The 19,226-nt window shown below is 44.3% G+C and overlaps 1 protein-coding gene across 2 annotated transcripts in view; it reads left to right on the forward strand.

The window, feature by feature from the left end:
* Positions 1-19,226, forward strand: part of UTP14A (UTP14A small subunit processome component) — a 57,144-nt gene that overhangs the window by 28,768 nt on the left and 9,150 nt on the right. For both annotated transcript variants that reach the window (XM_068249994.1, XM_068249996.1), the window contains exons 9-13: positions 494-617; positions 3,289-3,366; positions 4,541-4,910; positions 7,213-7,670; positions 9,181-9,377. In XM_068249994.1, coding sequence (XP_068106095.1) covers positions 494-617; positions 3,289-3,366; positions 4,541-4,910; positions 7,213-7,670; positions 9,181-9,377 — 1,227 coding nt within the window. The remainder of the gene's footprint in view (positions 1-493; positions 618-3,288; positions 3,367-4,540; positions 4,911-7,212; positions 7,671-9,180; positions 9,378-19,226) is intronic.

Here is a 19,226-nt window from a genome sequence, read left to right on the forward strand (position 1 = left end):
AGGGCTCTGGGTCCTATAGAGCCTTCCTGTTACTCTCACAGTCCCCTCATTCAGCGCTGGCTCCCCCGGTAGCAGTATTCGATATATCTGTTGAATACTGCCCTCTGCCACCGCGGGAAGCTTCAGGAGCCTGAGTGCTCCCGAAGATGGGCGGCTCTGTACTGCTCTTGCACGCTCACGCATGCGCAGTACAGAGAGATCTGTCAGCTGCCTGTACACCGCAGGCTGATTCCTGATCGATGTCAGCATTAAAGCATGCTGGCAACCACTGGGGACACCACGGGGGTCCTGTCACTTTGGTCTATTTTCTGACGTGCAGGGGACCACTTCACTAGTAAGAGAGGTGAAGGACTTTGGTTTTGGGATAGTAATTTCAATATCCGGGGGGCAGAGGAGGGGGCAGACCAAAGCTCTTAGGGCAAGCAGTCCCTGCTAATCATAAAAGTCTTATTTTATTTAGTGATGGACTTATTTGGGTCATTAATGTTTTCAGGTACCACAAAGTGCTGAAGAAGAGTAAGAAGAAGGATGCCGTGAAAGAGTTTGACGAGCTCCGGAAGACAAACCCGGAAGCTGCCCTGGAGGAGCTGCAGAAACTGGAGAGAGCCAGGATGGAGGTAATAAATCCTTCTATATTCCGACTTCCTGCTAGATAGGACCGCCCCTGAGGAGCCAGAAAGATTCTGCAGCAGGCAATTGATAGACGGAGCAGGAGTCTGGCCCCGCCTTACTTCTCAGCACTTTCTGTAGGAAGTAACCGCCCCTGCTTAAGGACACTACACTGCACCAATCACATTCTTGATGTAACTGTAACAAGATAGCGAATGAGATTAAAGGGGCACTGTGGCGAAAATTTTTATCATTTAAAATATTTGCAAACATAAACAAATAAGTACGTTTTTTTCCAGAGTAAAATGAGCCATAAATTACTTTTCTCCTATGTTGCTGTCACAGTAGGTAGTAGAAATGTGACAGAAGTGGCAGGTTTTGGACTAGTCCATCTAGTCTCAGGGTTTTATTTATTTTCAAAAGCAGTTAGAGAATGGCAGTTGCTCTGTCCAACTGCCAAAAAACTGTGCAGCGAGCAGGGAGGCTGGCTATTATAATTTTTTTTAATCCTTTTTAGGGAATATCTTTAAAGAATAAAAGCATTACTGAGAATCCCCTATGAGGAGATGGACTAGTCCAAAACCTGTCGCTTCTGTCAGATGTCTACTACCTACTGTAAGTGACAGCAACATAGGAGAAAAGTAATTGATGGCTCATTTTACTCTGGAAAAAACATACTTATTATTTGTCTCTGTTTGCACATATTTTAAATTTTACAGTTTTTTGCCATAGCGTCCTTTAAAGAGAACTCTGTGGGGGGGATGAATTATTTTACTTACATTTGTAACTAGAAAAAATCATCAATAGGCAGCTAATAATTATTCTGGATTGCATGCAAATTTAAGGAAGATTGTTATTGGACCAATCCAATGCATTGGTGCTTGGATTCTGATTGGCCAGGTTCCAAGCTGCATACACTATGCATTCGATTTGCATGAAAGCCAGAATCCTAAGCATTTTATTGACAGTCTCCATTTACAGTTAGTTACCCTGTAAGGGTGATGGCCATGCATTACTCGATTTTGCATTCCGACCAACCTTCCTATCCGATAATGTTATCGAATTGGAAGATAATTGGTCCTGCAACATTTCCACAGGATTGATCATTTAATTGATTTTTGGCAAAAATCAGTCGCAAGGGCTCAATTGGATGCACAGCGGTGACTGGGTTCAGTTTCCCAATGACTGACCAAACGCACAGCAGCATATGCACAAGTGTGATTGGACAGGATTTTCAGGCGGTTACCGGAACTTTATGTAGATGAAATGAGGTAACTATCGGACTGCGTTGGTCCATCTGTGAACTTTCTCCTCTGTGGATAGGAAGCCCTGCATAGAGGGAGAGACCAGCATTGGCTGGATTAAAGAATAAGTGACACCCATGCTAACCTAGAAATATAAATACACATAAATATGTAAGTAGAACTAGTATTCATCTACTTAACAGATGTATTGCACTGTCCACGTTGTGATTCCTGTGAATTTGATCAAGAAAAAGCAGAGAATCCTATTCTAGACAGTTTCCATCTTGGTTACCTTTGAATGAAGCTAATCCTGACATCATTTCCTCCCTCACTTTTTTTTTCTCCTCTTGCTAATTGTGTATTCGTTACCCGCCCTCCTCCCAGAGTCTTCAGGCACTCCCACTGAGGTCTATACTAGGAAGTGCACTGTCCTATGTCATTAGAAGGAGGGGGAAATAAAGGGAAGAAGAGGAATATATTAGATACAAAGACCCCCCAGCATGCAACTGTTTTGCCAACTGATATCAATAGCAATTAAAGGGCCAGTGCTCCTAAGTCATGTTGATAACTCCAAACCATAACAGCAGAAAAAGTTATTCATTATCACTTAATACACTCAGACACTCCAACCAGTTGCTGTTAAAATTTGATTTTTATAGTGACAATACCGCTTTAAGGGTTATACTGGTTAAAGGGAAGGTTCAGGGAGGGTGGGGAAAAAATAAAAATCAATTTCCACTTACCTGGGGCTTCCTCCAGCCCGTGGCAGGCAGGAGGTGCCCTCGCCGCCGCTCCGCAGGCTCCCGGTGGTCTCCGGTGGCGCGCCCGACCTGGCCAGGCCGGCTGCCAGGTCGGGCTCTTCTGCGCTCCAAGTCCTTGTACTTCTGCGTCCCACGCCGGCGCTCTGACGTCATCGGACGTCCGCCGGGCTGTACTGCGCATGCGCAGTAGTTCTGCGCATGCGCAGTACAGCCCGGAGGACGTCCGATGACGTCAGAGCGCCGGCGTGGGACGCAGAAGTACAAGGACTTGGAGCGCAGAAGAGCCTGACCTGGCAGCCGGCCTGGCCAGGTCGGGTCGGCCACCGGAGACCACCGGGAGCCTGCGGAGCGGCGGCGAGGGCACCTCCTGCCTGCCACGGGCTGGAGGAAGCCCCAGGTAAGTGGAAATTGATTTTTATTTTTTCCCCACCCTCCCTGAACCTTCCCTTTAAGGGCTTTGCCTCTGACATGGGAGACCAGGGTTAGAATCTCGGCTCCTCCTGTTCAGTAAGCCAGCTCCTATTCAATAGAAGACCTTGGGCAAGGCTCCCTAACACTGCTACTGCCTATAGAGCGCGTCCTAGTGGCTGCAACTCTGGTGCTTTGAGCCCGCCAGAAGAAAAGCACAATATGTTTTGTCTTGTCTAAATACTGATTCCTTCTCTCTCTCACAGGAGCGAATGACACTGAAGCATCAGAACAGCGGAAAATGGGCCAAATCCAAAGCGATCATGGCGAAATACGATGAAGAGGTGAGCTCCTATGTGACATAAACCATGGTGATAGCGGAAAGGTTACTGAACCGCCAGAAACGTGTGCCGCCCATCAACCAATCAGAAGCTTCGGATGAGCTTGCTTAGAACTCCAGAGACATTGGGCCTCGATCCATTCACTGTTTCTCCTAAGTTTTTCACCTAGGGGATAATTTTTCACCTTCTGTTTTAAAAAAAACCTTTCAGCACTCTGTCATTGGAAATATTGAGTGTCCGAGATTCGTGCAGGATTACAATAGGATGGGTTTTGGTGACTTGGTCTTTGAATGACTTCTGTGGATTTTTTTGCTCTTTGGAGCGGTTATAATTGTTCTAGATGTCCTTTTAGTGTCGCCACACTTAAACAATATATATTGGCAGGCAATTTATGTGCAGTGGTACCCTTATATCATTCTCAGGTCTAACTTTTAAAGTGATTTTTTTGTAATTACCTAAATGTTATTATTTATTATAGTTTACATTTTCATCGTAAATTTGCATTTTTTTTGTCTGGTATGTGTCCCAGTTTTCAGCAGTTATTTCGGCTTCAGGTCCTGTTGGTCTTATTGACCTTCACTCAGAGGTTTAAATGGAACCTAAAGCAAGTGGGGTATGGAGGCTGCCATGTTTATTTCCTTCTAAGCAATACCAGTTGCCTGGCTATCCTGCTGATCCTTTGCCTTTAATGCTATTAGCCATAGACCCTGAACAAGCATGCAGCAGATGAGATGTTTTTGACATGATTATCAGATCTGACAAGATTAGCTGCATGCTTGTTTCTGGTGTGGTTCAGACACTACTGCAGCCAAATAGACCAGCAGGACTGCCGGGCAACTAGTATTGTTTAAAAGGAAATGAAATATGGCAGCCTCCATGTATGCATCCCTTTCCCCCTATCCCAGATGGGATTTTTATTTATTTCCATAGAAATCATCCAAACTTGGAGTCCATAGAATTGTATCCACTACCTACTCCATGGCATGACAGGAAGTTCTCAGCTGAAGGTGTAAATCCCGCCTTTCTCATTTGTCATGTTAATATATTCAGGTTCTTACAGAGTTGTTACAGTGTAGTATAAATGTAAAATAATGAAGATATAATTAAAACTCTAGAACCTAAAACATACTAAAGGCTTCTGCTTTTTTTATTCTCCTCTCGTTTTTTCCTTCTATAGGCCCGAAAAGCAATGCAGGAGCAGCTGCAACAGAACAAGGATTTAACCAGGAAGGTGGAGATAGTTTCGGAGAGCGAGGAGAGTGAAGCTGAAGAGACAGTGCCAGACTTTGTCAATGATGCCCAAGTCCTCTCTGAAGGCCCAAATCCCTGGATGTCGGGGAAACTGAGCCGTGACACAAAGGATTCTGGGAGCCAGGAGGAGGAGGAGCACAGAGAAGCAGAATTGGGTTCCAAGACGGAAGAGCCTGAAGAGGAGGAAGAAGAAGAGGAGGAGGAATCGGAAGATGAGGTCTTGCTGAAGGAATTTGAAGACAAACGACGCTTACGGAAAGAAATGGGAGAACAAGAAATGTCCGCGGAGAAACCGAGTAAGTATGCCAAGACTGATCGGCTGTTTGTGAACTCCCATCATGCCTCTGTGCACTCCCCCCAAAACAGAAATAAATGATTCAGATTTCCATAACCCATGTGGAAAGTGTTGTTTTTAGGCAAAAAGAGATTTATGTGTTTAAAGAGTAACTGTCAGGCTGCAGAAGCTAATTTAAACCTCTATTCTCCTGTGTTAAACAGTTTAGAAGGAAGCCCAAAAGCCATTAGTGAAGATAAAAATCTCAGTTACCTTTGATGTGTGCTTATCAGTAAGGCTGTTATAGACCCATAAGGACGCAAGCCGCATACTATACTGCAAAGCATTCTGGGGCCCTCCCCTCGGCTGCTAATGAGACGTTACAGCAGCTTGTAATCAGTCCAGCGCGTAGCACTGATAAATCTCCGGGCAGAGTACACTGCAGGAGTCAACTATTGTTCCTAGCCACATGGCTCATTAATATTCACTGCACACTGTGTTATTCAAGTACGAGCTTATCTGTGATCAGCAAGCAGGCAGGACATGACGACACATTTGACAGAAAAACATGGAGCCTGCCATGAGCTGTCAGGAGCATCTATCTCTGCATATACTATATACAAATTCTGTGAAATCCAAACGTGGACAGTGAAATGCATATGTAATGTAAGTACAGCCAATCTTTAGCTACTGATATGTGTGTCTTTTTTCTCTGAGACCCTATACCTAACAGCTCCTCTTTAAGTTAAAGTGGTGTTTTATCTAAATGGTGGTTTCACTTTCTAATTTTTCACCCCAATGTGCCACCACACTATAAAATTAAAAAAATGATGTACCCCTCTTATTTCCATGGCTTTATGTGGTTCCCAACTTAGCAAAGTGCCAGACTCCCATCCACGCCTTGAGAGGAATCCAGCATTACCGTGTGGTGAGGTTCCCTCCCAGCATGCATTGTGGACAGCCTCCTGTAGGCATAATCATGTGACCACAGCCTGAGGACATGGAAAGGAGGGCTTTTCAGCTTCAAAACAGTACTTTACCAGTGTTGTATCTGTACTGCTGGGAGGGTGCAGAGGGTTCATTTTGGGCATTGCAAATCTGGTGGTTGTAGTTCTCATTTAAACACATTTATTTGCCAAAAATGGTTTCTGCAGCATCGACCGGTTTATTACACAATCCTGGAGCTTCCCTTTAAACCAAACCGGAAAAAACATGATATAATGAATTGTATGTGTACTGTGGATAATGAATAGATCATTAGTGGCAAAGAAAAGAGTCTCGTTTTTATTTTTAGTTACTTGGCTTTTGTTTTTATAACATTGCATCTTGCTGTCACAGTTGCCATTTAAAACAAACCACACTCTGTCTTTTAAGCTATAAAACAAAGCAGGAATGATGGCCCATTGAACTGTCTAGCAGTAAACCTTTATCTCAAGCTGCCTCTCACTGTTTCTTGGCTGTATAAGTGATTCAGAAAACAGGACTGTATTGGAACCAGTGGGTGGAATTACTCAGAGAAGCTCTTTTGCAAAGATAACTGAATTTTTTTAACCCTTTCTGTACTGGGAACACTGTGAAACTCATATTGTTGCTGCTAATGTTGTATTTCTTAGCTGTACTACACATACAATTCATTCTCATAAGTTTATTTTCTCTTCAGGTTTGCTTCAAGAGTCTGTCCACCCTAAACTGATATTCCTTAGGGAATTGGTAATTGTCATAGCATTTAAGAGAAACTATGACCAAGAATTGAACTTCATCCCAATCAGTAGCTGATACCCCCTTTCCCAGGAGAAATCTATTCCTAATCACAAATGGATCATCAGGGGGCGCTGTATGGCTGATATTGTGGTAAAACCCCTCCCACAGGAGACTGTGAGGAACATGGTCCTGGCAGTTTCATGTCTGTGAACCTCATTGCATTGTGGGAAATAACAGCTGTTTACAGCTGTTTCCAACTGCCAAAAAAGCAAGCAGCATCTCCTTCCACTGACATCACCTGCCAGCAGTAAAAATGTCACCATGTGATAAATGTCAGAATGTAAATCAGGTAGAGGATAGCTTTTACAATGGGCAAACACTGACTAAATCATCTATACATGAATATTGTAAAAATGAAGCACTTTTTTATTACATTATTTTCACTGGAGTTCCCCTTTAAGCAACTGCTGATTACTTTTGGAGTGTAGAAATTATTTACAAAGTGTTAATTATGTTGATTGAATGACACGTGATGGAGATCTCCTTTCACCCACTCCGGTATGTTGTCATTTATGTCACTTATGTATAACAAATGATTGTATAATCTTTTTTGCTATCTGCAGGCGATACCCAAGATTTGGCAGAGGGGGTACAACAGGAAGCTGAGGACAAGCAAGTCGCACAGTTTAACCACCTCTTCCAGAAGCTGATTGAGCAAAACCGCAAGGAGGAGAAACGGAGCAAGCAAAGTACTGCTGCTGAAGCAGAGGAGATTCCTGAAGAGGAAGAGGCGGAGCTGGAAACAGCAGAAGGAGGCCCTCCATTGGTGGAGAGTCTCGACAGGATGCAGAGTCTGGAAGCTCTGGATGCTCTGGGGCAGGATGAAGCTGTAGAGGAGCTGGGAGGGAAGTCAGAGGTTCCGCCCAAGAGGAAAGCGGTGAGCCAGACCGCGAAGCCTGGCGGTGGCAAGCAGGCTAAGAAATCCAAACTGATTGATCACAATGATGTCCTGCCTGCCAAAGCTCGGAAGGTGCGAATGCCATTGCTGCCCACCACTGTGGAAGAGGAAGAGGAGGAGGAGGTAAGGACCAAATAGAATTTTTTTTATGGACAAAACCCAAGCTGCATACAATTGACCCTAAATTTGCATGCATATTGGCCTTATTAGTATCTTGTAGACCATCTCTATGGGGAAAACAAGTTAAGCTGTGAGTAAAATGCTTTTTGAGAACACGTTGCAAAGAAGTGCGGTCATTTGCTTTGCTGCACTGGTATAAATATTAACCAGTTCACCACTGAGAGGATTTTCCCCTTATGCACCAGAGCAATTTTCACCTTTCAGTGCTTCTTCCATTCATTCACCAATAACTTTATCACTACTTACTTACAACAAAATGATCTATATCTTGTTTTTTTCACCACCAATTAGGCTTTCTTTAGGTTGTACATTTCGCTAAGAATTATTTTATTCCAAATGCATTTTAACGGGGATAATAAGAAAAAAAATGGGGAAAAAATAGTTATTTCTCATTTCGGCCATTATAGTTTTAAAATAAAACATTCTACTGTGGATGAAAGCCAAACATTTGGTTTGTCCCGGTTATTACACCATTTAAATGATGTCCCTATCACAACGTATGGCGACAATATGATATTTGGAAATAAAGGTGTATTTTTGATGTTTTGCGTCCATCACTAATTACAACAAGCCCATATATGCAGAAATAATAGTAATATACCTTCAAGACACACAGTAACCTCCCTGGCATTTATTTTCCCCTGGATTTCTGTGCAAAAAGTGATCCAATTATTTTTCATAACCTTTTTTTTCCTGTAACTTGCCAAAATGTGTCAAGCAAAGGTCTATTATACAGTGCAGGAGAGTATTAACATTTATGTACTTCAATACTGAATTGACATGTATATCCATCAATACCACTAGGGAGGTTAAAAAAAGTTCAGTCCCTAAGGAAACTTTTGTATGTATTTTTTCAATAATCATTTTGTTTTTAAATATGCCTTTTTTTTTAGGGGGGGGGGGGGTAACTATGGGGGGAGAAAAGGGGTTCATTTTAATGGAGTATGTATGTGTTTTTATCTAAAAAAAATAAAAAATAAAAATGTATGTAGGTGTAATTTTACTATTTGGCCACAAGGTGTTCCGACACTTTCTTCCTGTGCATACTGTTAGTGTGTATGTGTTGCATTGTTTTTTACAATGAGCACAGGCATCTCATGCCGGCTATCATTGACATGGGTACTTAGATCAATGAATGGGAACTGCGGTCCTATTCACTGATCTCCCTACTAACGGGCTGCAACGAGAGCGGGAGTGCACACATCAGCGATCGTGGCGAGATACATATATCTACAACCCTGGGGCATAGATGGAGTCTCCGGGGGCGTGGATATACTGTATCAAAATCATTAAGTGGTTAATTAGCTAATAAAACAAAACTTTTGTTTCCCTTCCGAGCCTCCTGGAGTATATGAAGAGGTTAAAGTGAAATGTTTTTCTGTGCGGCGTATTTTGCGGATCCCTGTCCTGAGACATTCGCATGACGCACACTGACCGCGCTTCTCCCTTGCAGCAGGTGGAAAGCGACGACCGGGCGCAGAAGATGATCATTCAGGAGGCGTTCGCAGGCGATGATGTCATCGACGACTTCTTGAAAGAGAAGAAGGCGGCCGAAGAGGCCGGGAAACCGAAAGACGTCAACCTAGTGCTGCCGGGCTGGGGCGAGTGGGGCGGGACCGACCTGAAACCCAGCAAGAGGAAACGCAAGAAGTAAGTGGTGGCGGGAATATCGGGGCGATCTGCGGTGTATGGATCTATCTGTTGTACCTCAGCGCTAGAGCTGTTATCTGTGCAGAACAAGGCGTGACCAGCGAGAGGCGAATACTGCCAACCTAAATGCACATTTAATGCAAATATTATGCAGCTAGAAACTGGACTAACCGAAATTATTAGGAAGTGCCGATGCTTGGTCTATTTCCCAACTGCATACGATCTGCATGAAAGTGGTCTGAAACTCCGACATAACATTCGATAAAAATGTGTTTTCCTGCTTTGTATTACTCACGAGCTGATGACCCAGCGTTGCCCGGGTTTGTATTTGGCTGGTGTTGGCTCCGCCCACTTTCTAACCCTAGCACACAAACACTCAATGACCAAATTTGTGAGCTTTGTGGTCTTTGGCATCAATAATTTGTATATTCCCATAGAAATTAGATTGGTTGTTTGTGGTTCCGCCCCTCTCCAGCATTTGAACCCCAGTCACCCAATGACCAACTGTAGCAGGTTTGAGGCATGTGTTATTAACAGAGCAAAAATGGAAGCAATTTAAATATTCCCCTTGAAAATCAACAGGTGAATTTTGATTGGCTATTATAGGCCCCACACACTTTTCTGAATTTAATCTCAGTCACCCAGTGACCATCTGGGCAAAGTTTGAGAACCCTGCCATTAACAGTGTAAGAAGGCCCGCAGTTTATATTTTCCCAGTGAAATTTATTCTTGGCTCAGCTTTGTAACCTGGACACACAGTCACTCAATGACCAAGTTAGTGAGCTTTGGGGTCTTTGGCATCAATAATTTGTATATTCCCATAGAAATTAAACAAATCAAGATGGGCAGTTTGTGACTGCACCCCTCTCCAGCATTTGAACCCCAGTAAGGCCCCTTTTACACTTAATCAGTTGGTATGCGTTAGTGCGCGTTTTTTCCATAGCAGTGCATTGGGAAGAAGATTTCAGTTAAAGAGAACCCGAGGTGGGGTTCTCACAATAAAATCCCCATACAGAGGCTGGCTCTGCCTATCAAGCCCAGCCTCTGTTGCTAATCAGATCCCCCATAAATCCCCCCTGCACTCAGCCAGACCCCAGAAATTACAGCCGCGCTGCCGACACGCAGCGTTTCAGCAGCGCGGCTGTTTAGCTTCCTAACGTCAGTCTCCGCTCTACCCCGCCTCCTGTATCGCTCCGGTCCCCGCCCACGTCCCTTCCCTCCACACTGATTGGAGGGAAAGGACGCGGGCGGGGACCGGAGCTCTGCAGGAGGCGGGAGGAGCGCCGAGGCTGACGTTAGGAAGGTAAACCTAGCCACATAGCGCGGCTGTAATTTCTGGGGTCTGGCTGAGTGCAGGGGGGATTTAGGGGGGATCTGATTAGCAACAGAGGCTGGGCTCTATAGGCAGAGCCAGCCTCTGTATGGGGATTTTGTTGTGAGAACCCCACCTCGAGTTCTCTTTAAGTGTAAAAAAAGGTGCCATAGGAAAACATGGGCATTACTTTGAAAATCAGTTTTCTTTCAGTTATAACTGAGAGCAACTGATTAAGTGTAAAAGGGGCCTTACCGGCTTGTGCTATTAAAAGTGCAAGAATGGCAGCTATTTAAATCCCCTTGAAAATCAACAGGTGAATTTTGATTGGCTCTTGTATGCTCCACCCACTTTTCTGAATATTAATCTCAGTCACCCAGTAACCAACTGTGCAAAGTTTGAGAACCCTGCCATTAACAGTGAAGAAGGGCTGCAGTTTATCTGTTTTTGACTCCACCCACTTTTTGTAACCTGGACACACAGTCACTCAATGACCAAGTTTATTAAAATCCGCCAGGGGGGCAGCAAATCCGTTTTTAAAAAAAAAAATTTTTTTCCGTGTAGCGAGACGAGGTCTCGCTACATGATAGCCGCTGCTCAGCGGCATCCCCCCAGCCCCTCCGATCGCCTCAGGCGATCAGAGATCAGGAGATCCCATTCAAAGAGCGGGATCTCCTGGAGGGCTTCCCCCATCGCCATGGCGACGGGCGGGATGACGGCATCGACGTCGTGACGTCAAAGGGGACTCCGATCCACCCCACAGCGCTGCCTGGCACTGATAGGCCAGGCAGCGCACGGGGTCTGGGGGAGGGGGGGGGGCGGTGGCGGCGCGGCGGATCGGCAGGTAGCGGCGGCGATCAGATTGCACACGCAGCTAGCAAAAAAAAATAAAAAATTATGCAAATCGGCCCAGCGGGGCCTGAGCGGTGCCTTCCGGCGGCATAGCCCGAGCTCAGCACAGGCTTACCGCCAGGGAAGTTAATGACCATCTGTAGCAGGTTTGAGGCCTCTGCCATTAACATTGTAAGAATGGCAGCAGTTTCAATATTACCCTTGAAAATCAATTGGTGAATTTTGATTGTTGATTACACACACACACACACACACTGTACACACACACATACATACATACACACACACATACATACACACACACATACACACACACACACACACACACACACACACACACCACACACACCACACACACACCACACACACACACACACACACACACACACACACACACACACACACACACACACACACACACACACACACACACACACACACACACACACACACACACACACACACACACACACACACACTGTACACACACACATACATACACACACACACACACATACATACACATACACACACACACACACACACACACACACACACACACACACACACCACACACACACCACACACACACCACACACACACCACACACACACACACACCACACACACACACACACACACACCACACACACACCACACACACACACACCACACACACACACACACCACACACACACACACACCACACACACACACACACACACACACACACACACACACACACACACACACACTGTACACACGATTTTTTTATATATAAATCGATACAATAATTGTCATATTTGCTTTTGTGCATACATTATATTGTCTGTTTACAAATAACAAGTTTCCAAAGTGTAGTTTATCTAACCCTTAAACCTGCCATTGTATTGTATTCAAACTGCTTTTTATTATATATTTACATTTACATCTTCTAATTAACTGTTGTGAACTGTGTGTATGTGAAGCACAGAGAGCTCCTTTTCACTTGTTACACTGTGTTTACACACATTGTAACAAGATTGGAATGTAATAAAGATACTGTTATCTCCAGGTTGGATGCGGATTTGAAGCTGAATACCAGGACAAAGTGCTTTGTTTAATCATTTCAGTGATGTTCTGCTAATAAAAAAATTCTGGGTAGTTTTCAAGCTGTGAGGAATCTTTTAGACTTTCAGACCACTTTAACCCTTTTGGAACCGGCTCCTAACCCCCCGTTTAGGACCAGGCATTTTTGCAGAAAGGGGGGGGGGGGCATGTTTGGGGGGTTAGTGCAGCCGGATTCCTGTAGGGTTTTGCTGGGCTTAGTATCCCCTGTGTGGCCAGGTGTCCCCCCTTGTCAGCAGCAATCACTCACCTTCCAGGCTCCAGCGACGAGTCGCAGCGGATCCCTCTGCTCCAGCCGGCATCTCAGCTCCTACTGCCGCTCAGTTCCGGGTTGCGGCTTGATGACGTCGTCAAGCCGGGACCCGGTGCTGATGTCAGAAGGAGCTGAGATGCTGGCAAGAGCGGTGGGGGGCGCTGATCGTCGCGGGAATGGCAGGGAGGTGAGTGAATCCTCTTCTCCCCCCCTTCACCGCCGCAGCTGTCAAATTGATCACTACGATCCGACAGCGATCGTAGTGATCACTGAGGGGAGATGTCAGCTGTCATATGACAGCTTAATCTCCCCTCTCCGGGTGCGCACGATTGCGTCGGGATGGTTCGTTAGCACGGACATTGAATCAACGTCCAGTCAGAACAATAGCACCACCTGCTGGACGTTGATTCAACGTACTTGGTCTCCAAAAGGTTAAAGCTGATGTTAGTTGAAAAACAAACAGATACTCACCAATGGAGAGGGAGGGCTCTGGGTCCTATAGAGCCTTCTTGTTACTTTCTCGGTCCCCTTGTTCCAGCGATGTCCCCTTTGTTCCAACCTGCCGCCACAGAAGGCTTTAGAAGTCTTTGGTAGCCCGAGTGCTCCTAAAGACTGTCGGCTCCGAACTGCTCCTGCGTGAGCATGCTGGTGAGAGCGCAGGAGTATTACGGATTGGCCTGTCTTCCGCAGCACTCGGGCTCACCAGTTATTGCAGGTACAGTACTGATAGTGTGCTCCTCTGTCCACATTTCTGTGTAGCGTCTGTTTTCTATATCAGAGTTTACTATAATGAGATTATACTGTAGCTGCATTTTGAAGGGTTTCCCTTTAAGCCACGCCCTCTGAGTGACTTGCTTCGCCGGCAGTATTCCTAAGACTGCCCCCCTCCTGCACTCAACATTAATGGGTGTGTTTAAATCTTGAACAGACTGTTTTTCAGAGACCTGCCTGTAGGGGGCAATCTCTATCAACCTACCGTATATACTCGCATACAAGCCGAATTTTTGACGCACAAAAAGGGGGCCAAAAGTTGAGGGGTCCGTTTGTATGCGAGTCATGTTGGTCCGCAGGTCCCCCCCACCCGTCCGCAGGTCCCCCCTACCCCTCCGCTGGTCCCCCGCTCCCCCCGCGGCCGCAGCCGCTGCTATTACCTGCCCGCATCTTCTATTCCCCTCTCCGTGCTTGTAAACATTCACAGCAGCGCGCCCGGCGCTGCTACTGTGACGAGGCAGGAAAGAGCGCGGCTTCCTGTTACTATGGGAACCACTCTTTCCTGGCTCGCCGCTCGTCACAGTAGCAGCGCCGGGCGCGCTGCTGTGAATGTTTACAAGCACGGAGAGGGGAATAGAAGAAGCGGGCAGGTAATAGCAGCGGCGGCGGCCGTGGGGGGAGCGGGGGACCCGCGGACCAGCGGAGGGGGGACCCGCGGACCAGCTAGCTATACTGAGCGCTATACTGAGCGCTATACTGAGCACTATACTAGCTAAACTGGGGCACATTACTAGCTATACTGAGCACTATACTAGCTATACTGAGCACTATACTAGCTATACTGAGCACTATACTAGCTATACTGAGCACTATACTAGCTATACTGAGCACTATACTACCTATACTGAGCACTATACTAGCTATACTGGGGCACTATACTAGCTATACTGAGCACTATACTGAGCGCTATACTGAGCACTATACTAGCTAAACTGGGGCACTATACTAGCTATACTGAGCACTATACTAGCTATACTGAGCACTATACTAGCTATACTGAGCACTATACTAGCTATACTGAGCACTATACTAGCTATACTGAGCACTATACTAGCTATACTGAGCACTATACTACCTATACTGAGCACTATACTAGCTATACTGGGGCACTACCTACCCATACTGGGCACTATACTAGCTATACTGGGACACTATACTAGCTATACTGGGGCACTATACTAGCTATACTGGGGCACTATACTAGCTATACTGGGGCACTATACTAGCTATACTGGGGCACTATACTAGCTAAACTGGGGCACATTACTAGCTATATTGAGCACTATACTGAGCACTATACTAGCTATACTGAGCACTATACTAGCTATACTGAGCACTATACTAGCTAAACTGGGGCACATTACTAGCTATACTGAGCACTATACTAGCTATACAGAGCACTATACTAGCTATACTGAGCACTATACTAGCTATACTGAGCACTATACTAGCTATACTGAGCACTATACTAGCTATACTGAGTACTATACTAGCTATACTGAGCACTATACTACCTATACTGAGCACTATACTAGCTAAACTGGGGCACATTACTAGATATACTGAGCACTATACTAGCTATACTGAGCACTATACTAGCTATACTGAGCACTATACTAGCTATACTGAGCACTATACTAGCTATACTGAGCACTATACTAGCTATACTGAGCACTATACTACCTATACTGAGCACTATACTAGCTAAACTGGGGCACATTACTAGCTATACTGAGCACTATACTAGCTATACTGAGCACTATACTAGCTATACTGAGCACTATACTAGCTATACTGAGCACTATACTAGCTATACTGAGCGCTATACTGAGCACTATACTACCTATACTGAGCACTATACTACCTATACTGAGCACTATACTAGCTAAACTGGGGCACATTACTAGCTATACTGAGCACTATACTAGCTATACTGAGCACTATACTACCTATACTGAGCACTATACTACCTATACTGAGCACTATACTAGCTAAACTGGGGCACATTACTAGCTATACTGAGCACTATACTAGCTATAATGAGCACTATACTAGCTAAACTGGGGCACTTTACTAGCTATACTGAGCACTATACTAGCTATACTGGGGCACATTACTAGCTATACTGAGCACTATACTAGCTATACTGAGAACTATACTAGCTATACTGAGCACTATACTAGCTATACTGAGCACTATACTAGCTATACTGAGCACTATACTAGCTATACTGAGCACTATACTACCTATACTGAGCACTATACTATCTAAACTGGGGCACTATACTAGCTATACTGGGCACTATACTAGCTATACTGAGCGCTATACTGAGCACTATACTAGCTATACTGAGCACTATACTAGCTATACTGAGCACTATACTAGCTATACTGGGCACTATACTAGCTATACTGGGCACTATACTAGCTATACTGGGGCACTATACTAGCTATACTGAGCACTATACTAGCTATACTGAGCACTATACTAGCTAAACTGGGGCACTATACTAGCTATACTGGGCACTATACTAGCTATACTGGGGCACTATACTAGCTATACTGAGCACTATACTAGCTATACTGAGCACTATACTAGCTATACTGGGGCACATTACTAGCTATACTGAGCACTATACTAGCTATACTGAGCACTATACTAGCTATACTGAGCACTATACTAGCTATACTGGGGCACTACCTACCCATACTGGGCACTATACTAGCTATACTGAGCGCTATACTGAGCACTATACTAGCTATACTGAGCACTATACTAGCTATACTGAGCACTATACTAGCTATACTGAGCACTATACTAGCTATACTGAGCACTATACTGAGCACTATACTACCTATACTGAGCACTATACTAGCTAAACTGGGGCACATTACTAGCTATACTGAGCACTATACTAGCTATACTGAGCACTATACTAGCTATACTGAGCACTATACTAGCTATACTGAGCACTATACTAGCTATACTGAGCACTATACTAGCTAAACTGGGGCACTTTACTAGCTATACTGAGCACTATACTAGCTATACTGAGCACTATACTAGCTATACTGAGCACTATACTAGCTATACTGAGCACTATACTAGCTATACTGAGCACTATACTACCTATACTGAGCACTATACTACCTATACTGAGCACTATACTAGCTAAACTGGGGCACATTACTAGCTATACTGAGCGCTATACTGAGCACTATACTAGCTATACTGGGGCACTATACTAGCTATACTGAGCACTATACTAGCTATACTGGGCACTATACTAGCTATACTGGGCCACTATACTAGCTATACTGAGCACTATACTAGCTATACTGAGCACTATACTAGCTATACTGAGCACTATACTAGCTATACTGGGGACTATACTAGCTATACTGGGGCACTATACTAGCTATACTGAGCACTATACTAGCTATACTGGGCACTATACTAGCTATACTGGGGCACTATACTAGCTATACTGAGCACTATACTAGCTATACTGGGCACTATACTAGCTATACTGGGGCACTATACTAGCTATACTGAGCACTATACTAGCTATACTGAGCGCTATACTGAGCACTATACTAGCTATACTGAGCACTATACTAGCTATACTGAGCACTATACTAGCTAAACTGGGGCACATTACTAGCTATACTGAGCACTATACTAGCTATACTGAGCACTATACTAGCTATACTGAGCACTATACTAGCTATACTGAGCACTATACTAGCTATACTGAGCACTATACTAGCTATACTGAGCACTATACTACCTATACTGAGCACTATACTAGCTAAACTGGGGCACATTACTAGCTATACTGAGCACTATACTAGCTATACTGAGCACTATACTACCTATACTGAGCACTATACTAGCTAAACTGGGGCACATTACTAGCTATACTGAGCACTATACTAGCTATAATGAGCACTATACTAGCTAAACTGGGGCACTTTACTAGCTATACTGAGCACTATACTAGCTATACTGGGGCACATTACTAGCTATACTGAGCACTATACTAGCTATACTGAGAACTATACTAGCTATACTGAGCACTATACTAGCTATACTGAGCACTATACTAGCTATACTGAGCACTATACTAGCTATACTGAGCACTATACTACCTATACTGAGCACTATACTATCTAAACTGGGGCACTATACTAGCTATACTGGGCACTATACTAGCTATACTGAGCGCTATACTGAGCACTATACTAGCTATACTGAGCACTATACTAGCTATACTGAGCACTATACTAGCTATACTGGGCACTATACTAGCTATACTGGGGCACTATACTAGCTATACTGAGCACTATACTAGCTATACTGAGCACTATACTAGCTAAACTGGGGCACTATACTAGCTATACTGGGGCACTATACTAGCTATACTGGGGCACTATACTAGCTATACTGAGCACTATACTAGCTATACTGAGCACTATACTAGCTATACTGGGGCACATTACTAGCTATACTGAGCACTATACTAGCTATACTGAGCACTATACTAGCTATACTGAGCACTATACTAGCTATACTGAGCACTATACTAGCTATACTGGGGCACTACCTACCCATACTGGGCACTATACTAGCTATACTGAGCGCTATACTGAGCACTATACTAGCTATACTGAGCACTATACTAGCTATACTGAGCACTATACTAGCTATACTGAGCACTATACTGAGCACTATACTACCTATACTGAGCACTATACTAGCTATACTGAGCACTATACTAGCTATACTGAGCACTATACTAGCTATACTGAGCACTATACTAGCTATACTGAGCACTATACTAGCTATACTGAGCACTATACTAGCTATACTGAGCACTATACTAGCTATACTGAGCACTATACTAGCTATACTGAGCACTATACTACCTATACTGAGCACTATACTACCTATACTGAGCACTATACTACCTATACTGAGCACTATACTAGCTAAACTGGGGCACATTACTAGCTATACTGAGCACTATACTAGCTATAATGAGCACTATACTAGCTAAAATGAGCACTATACTAGCTAAACTGGGGCACTTTACTAGCTATACTGAGCACTATACTAGCTATACTGAGCACTATACTAGCTATACTGAGCACTATACTAGCTATACTGAGCACTATACTAGCTATACTGAGCACTATACTAGCTATACTGAGCACTATACTACCTATACTGAGCACTATACTACCTATACTGAGCACTATACTAGCTAAACTGGGGCACATTACTAGCTATACTGAGCGCTATACTGAGCACTATACTAGCTATACTGGGGCACTATACTAGCTATACTGAGCACTATACTAGCTATACTGGGCACTATACTAGCTATACTGGGGCACTATACTAGCTATACTGAGCACTATACTAGCTATACTGAGCACTATACTAGCTATACTGAGCACTATACTAGCTATACTGAGCACTATACTAGCTATACTGGGCACTATACTAGCTATACTGGGGCACTATACTAGCTATACTGAGCACTATACTAG

Source organism: Hyperolius riggenbachi, chromosome 8 (assembly GCF_040937935.1).
Source record: "Hyperolius riggenbachi isolate aHypRig1 chromosome 8, aHypRig1.pri, whole genome shotgun sequence".
NCBI lineage: Eukaryota > Metazoa > Chordata > Amphibia > Anura > Hyperoliidae > Hyperolius > Hyperolius riggenbachi.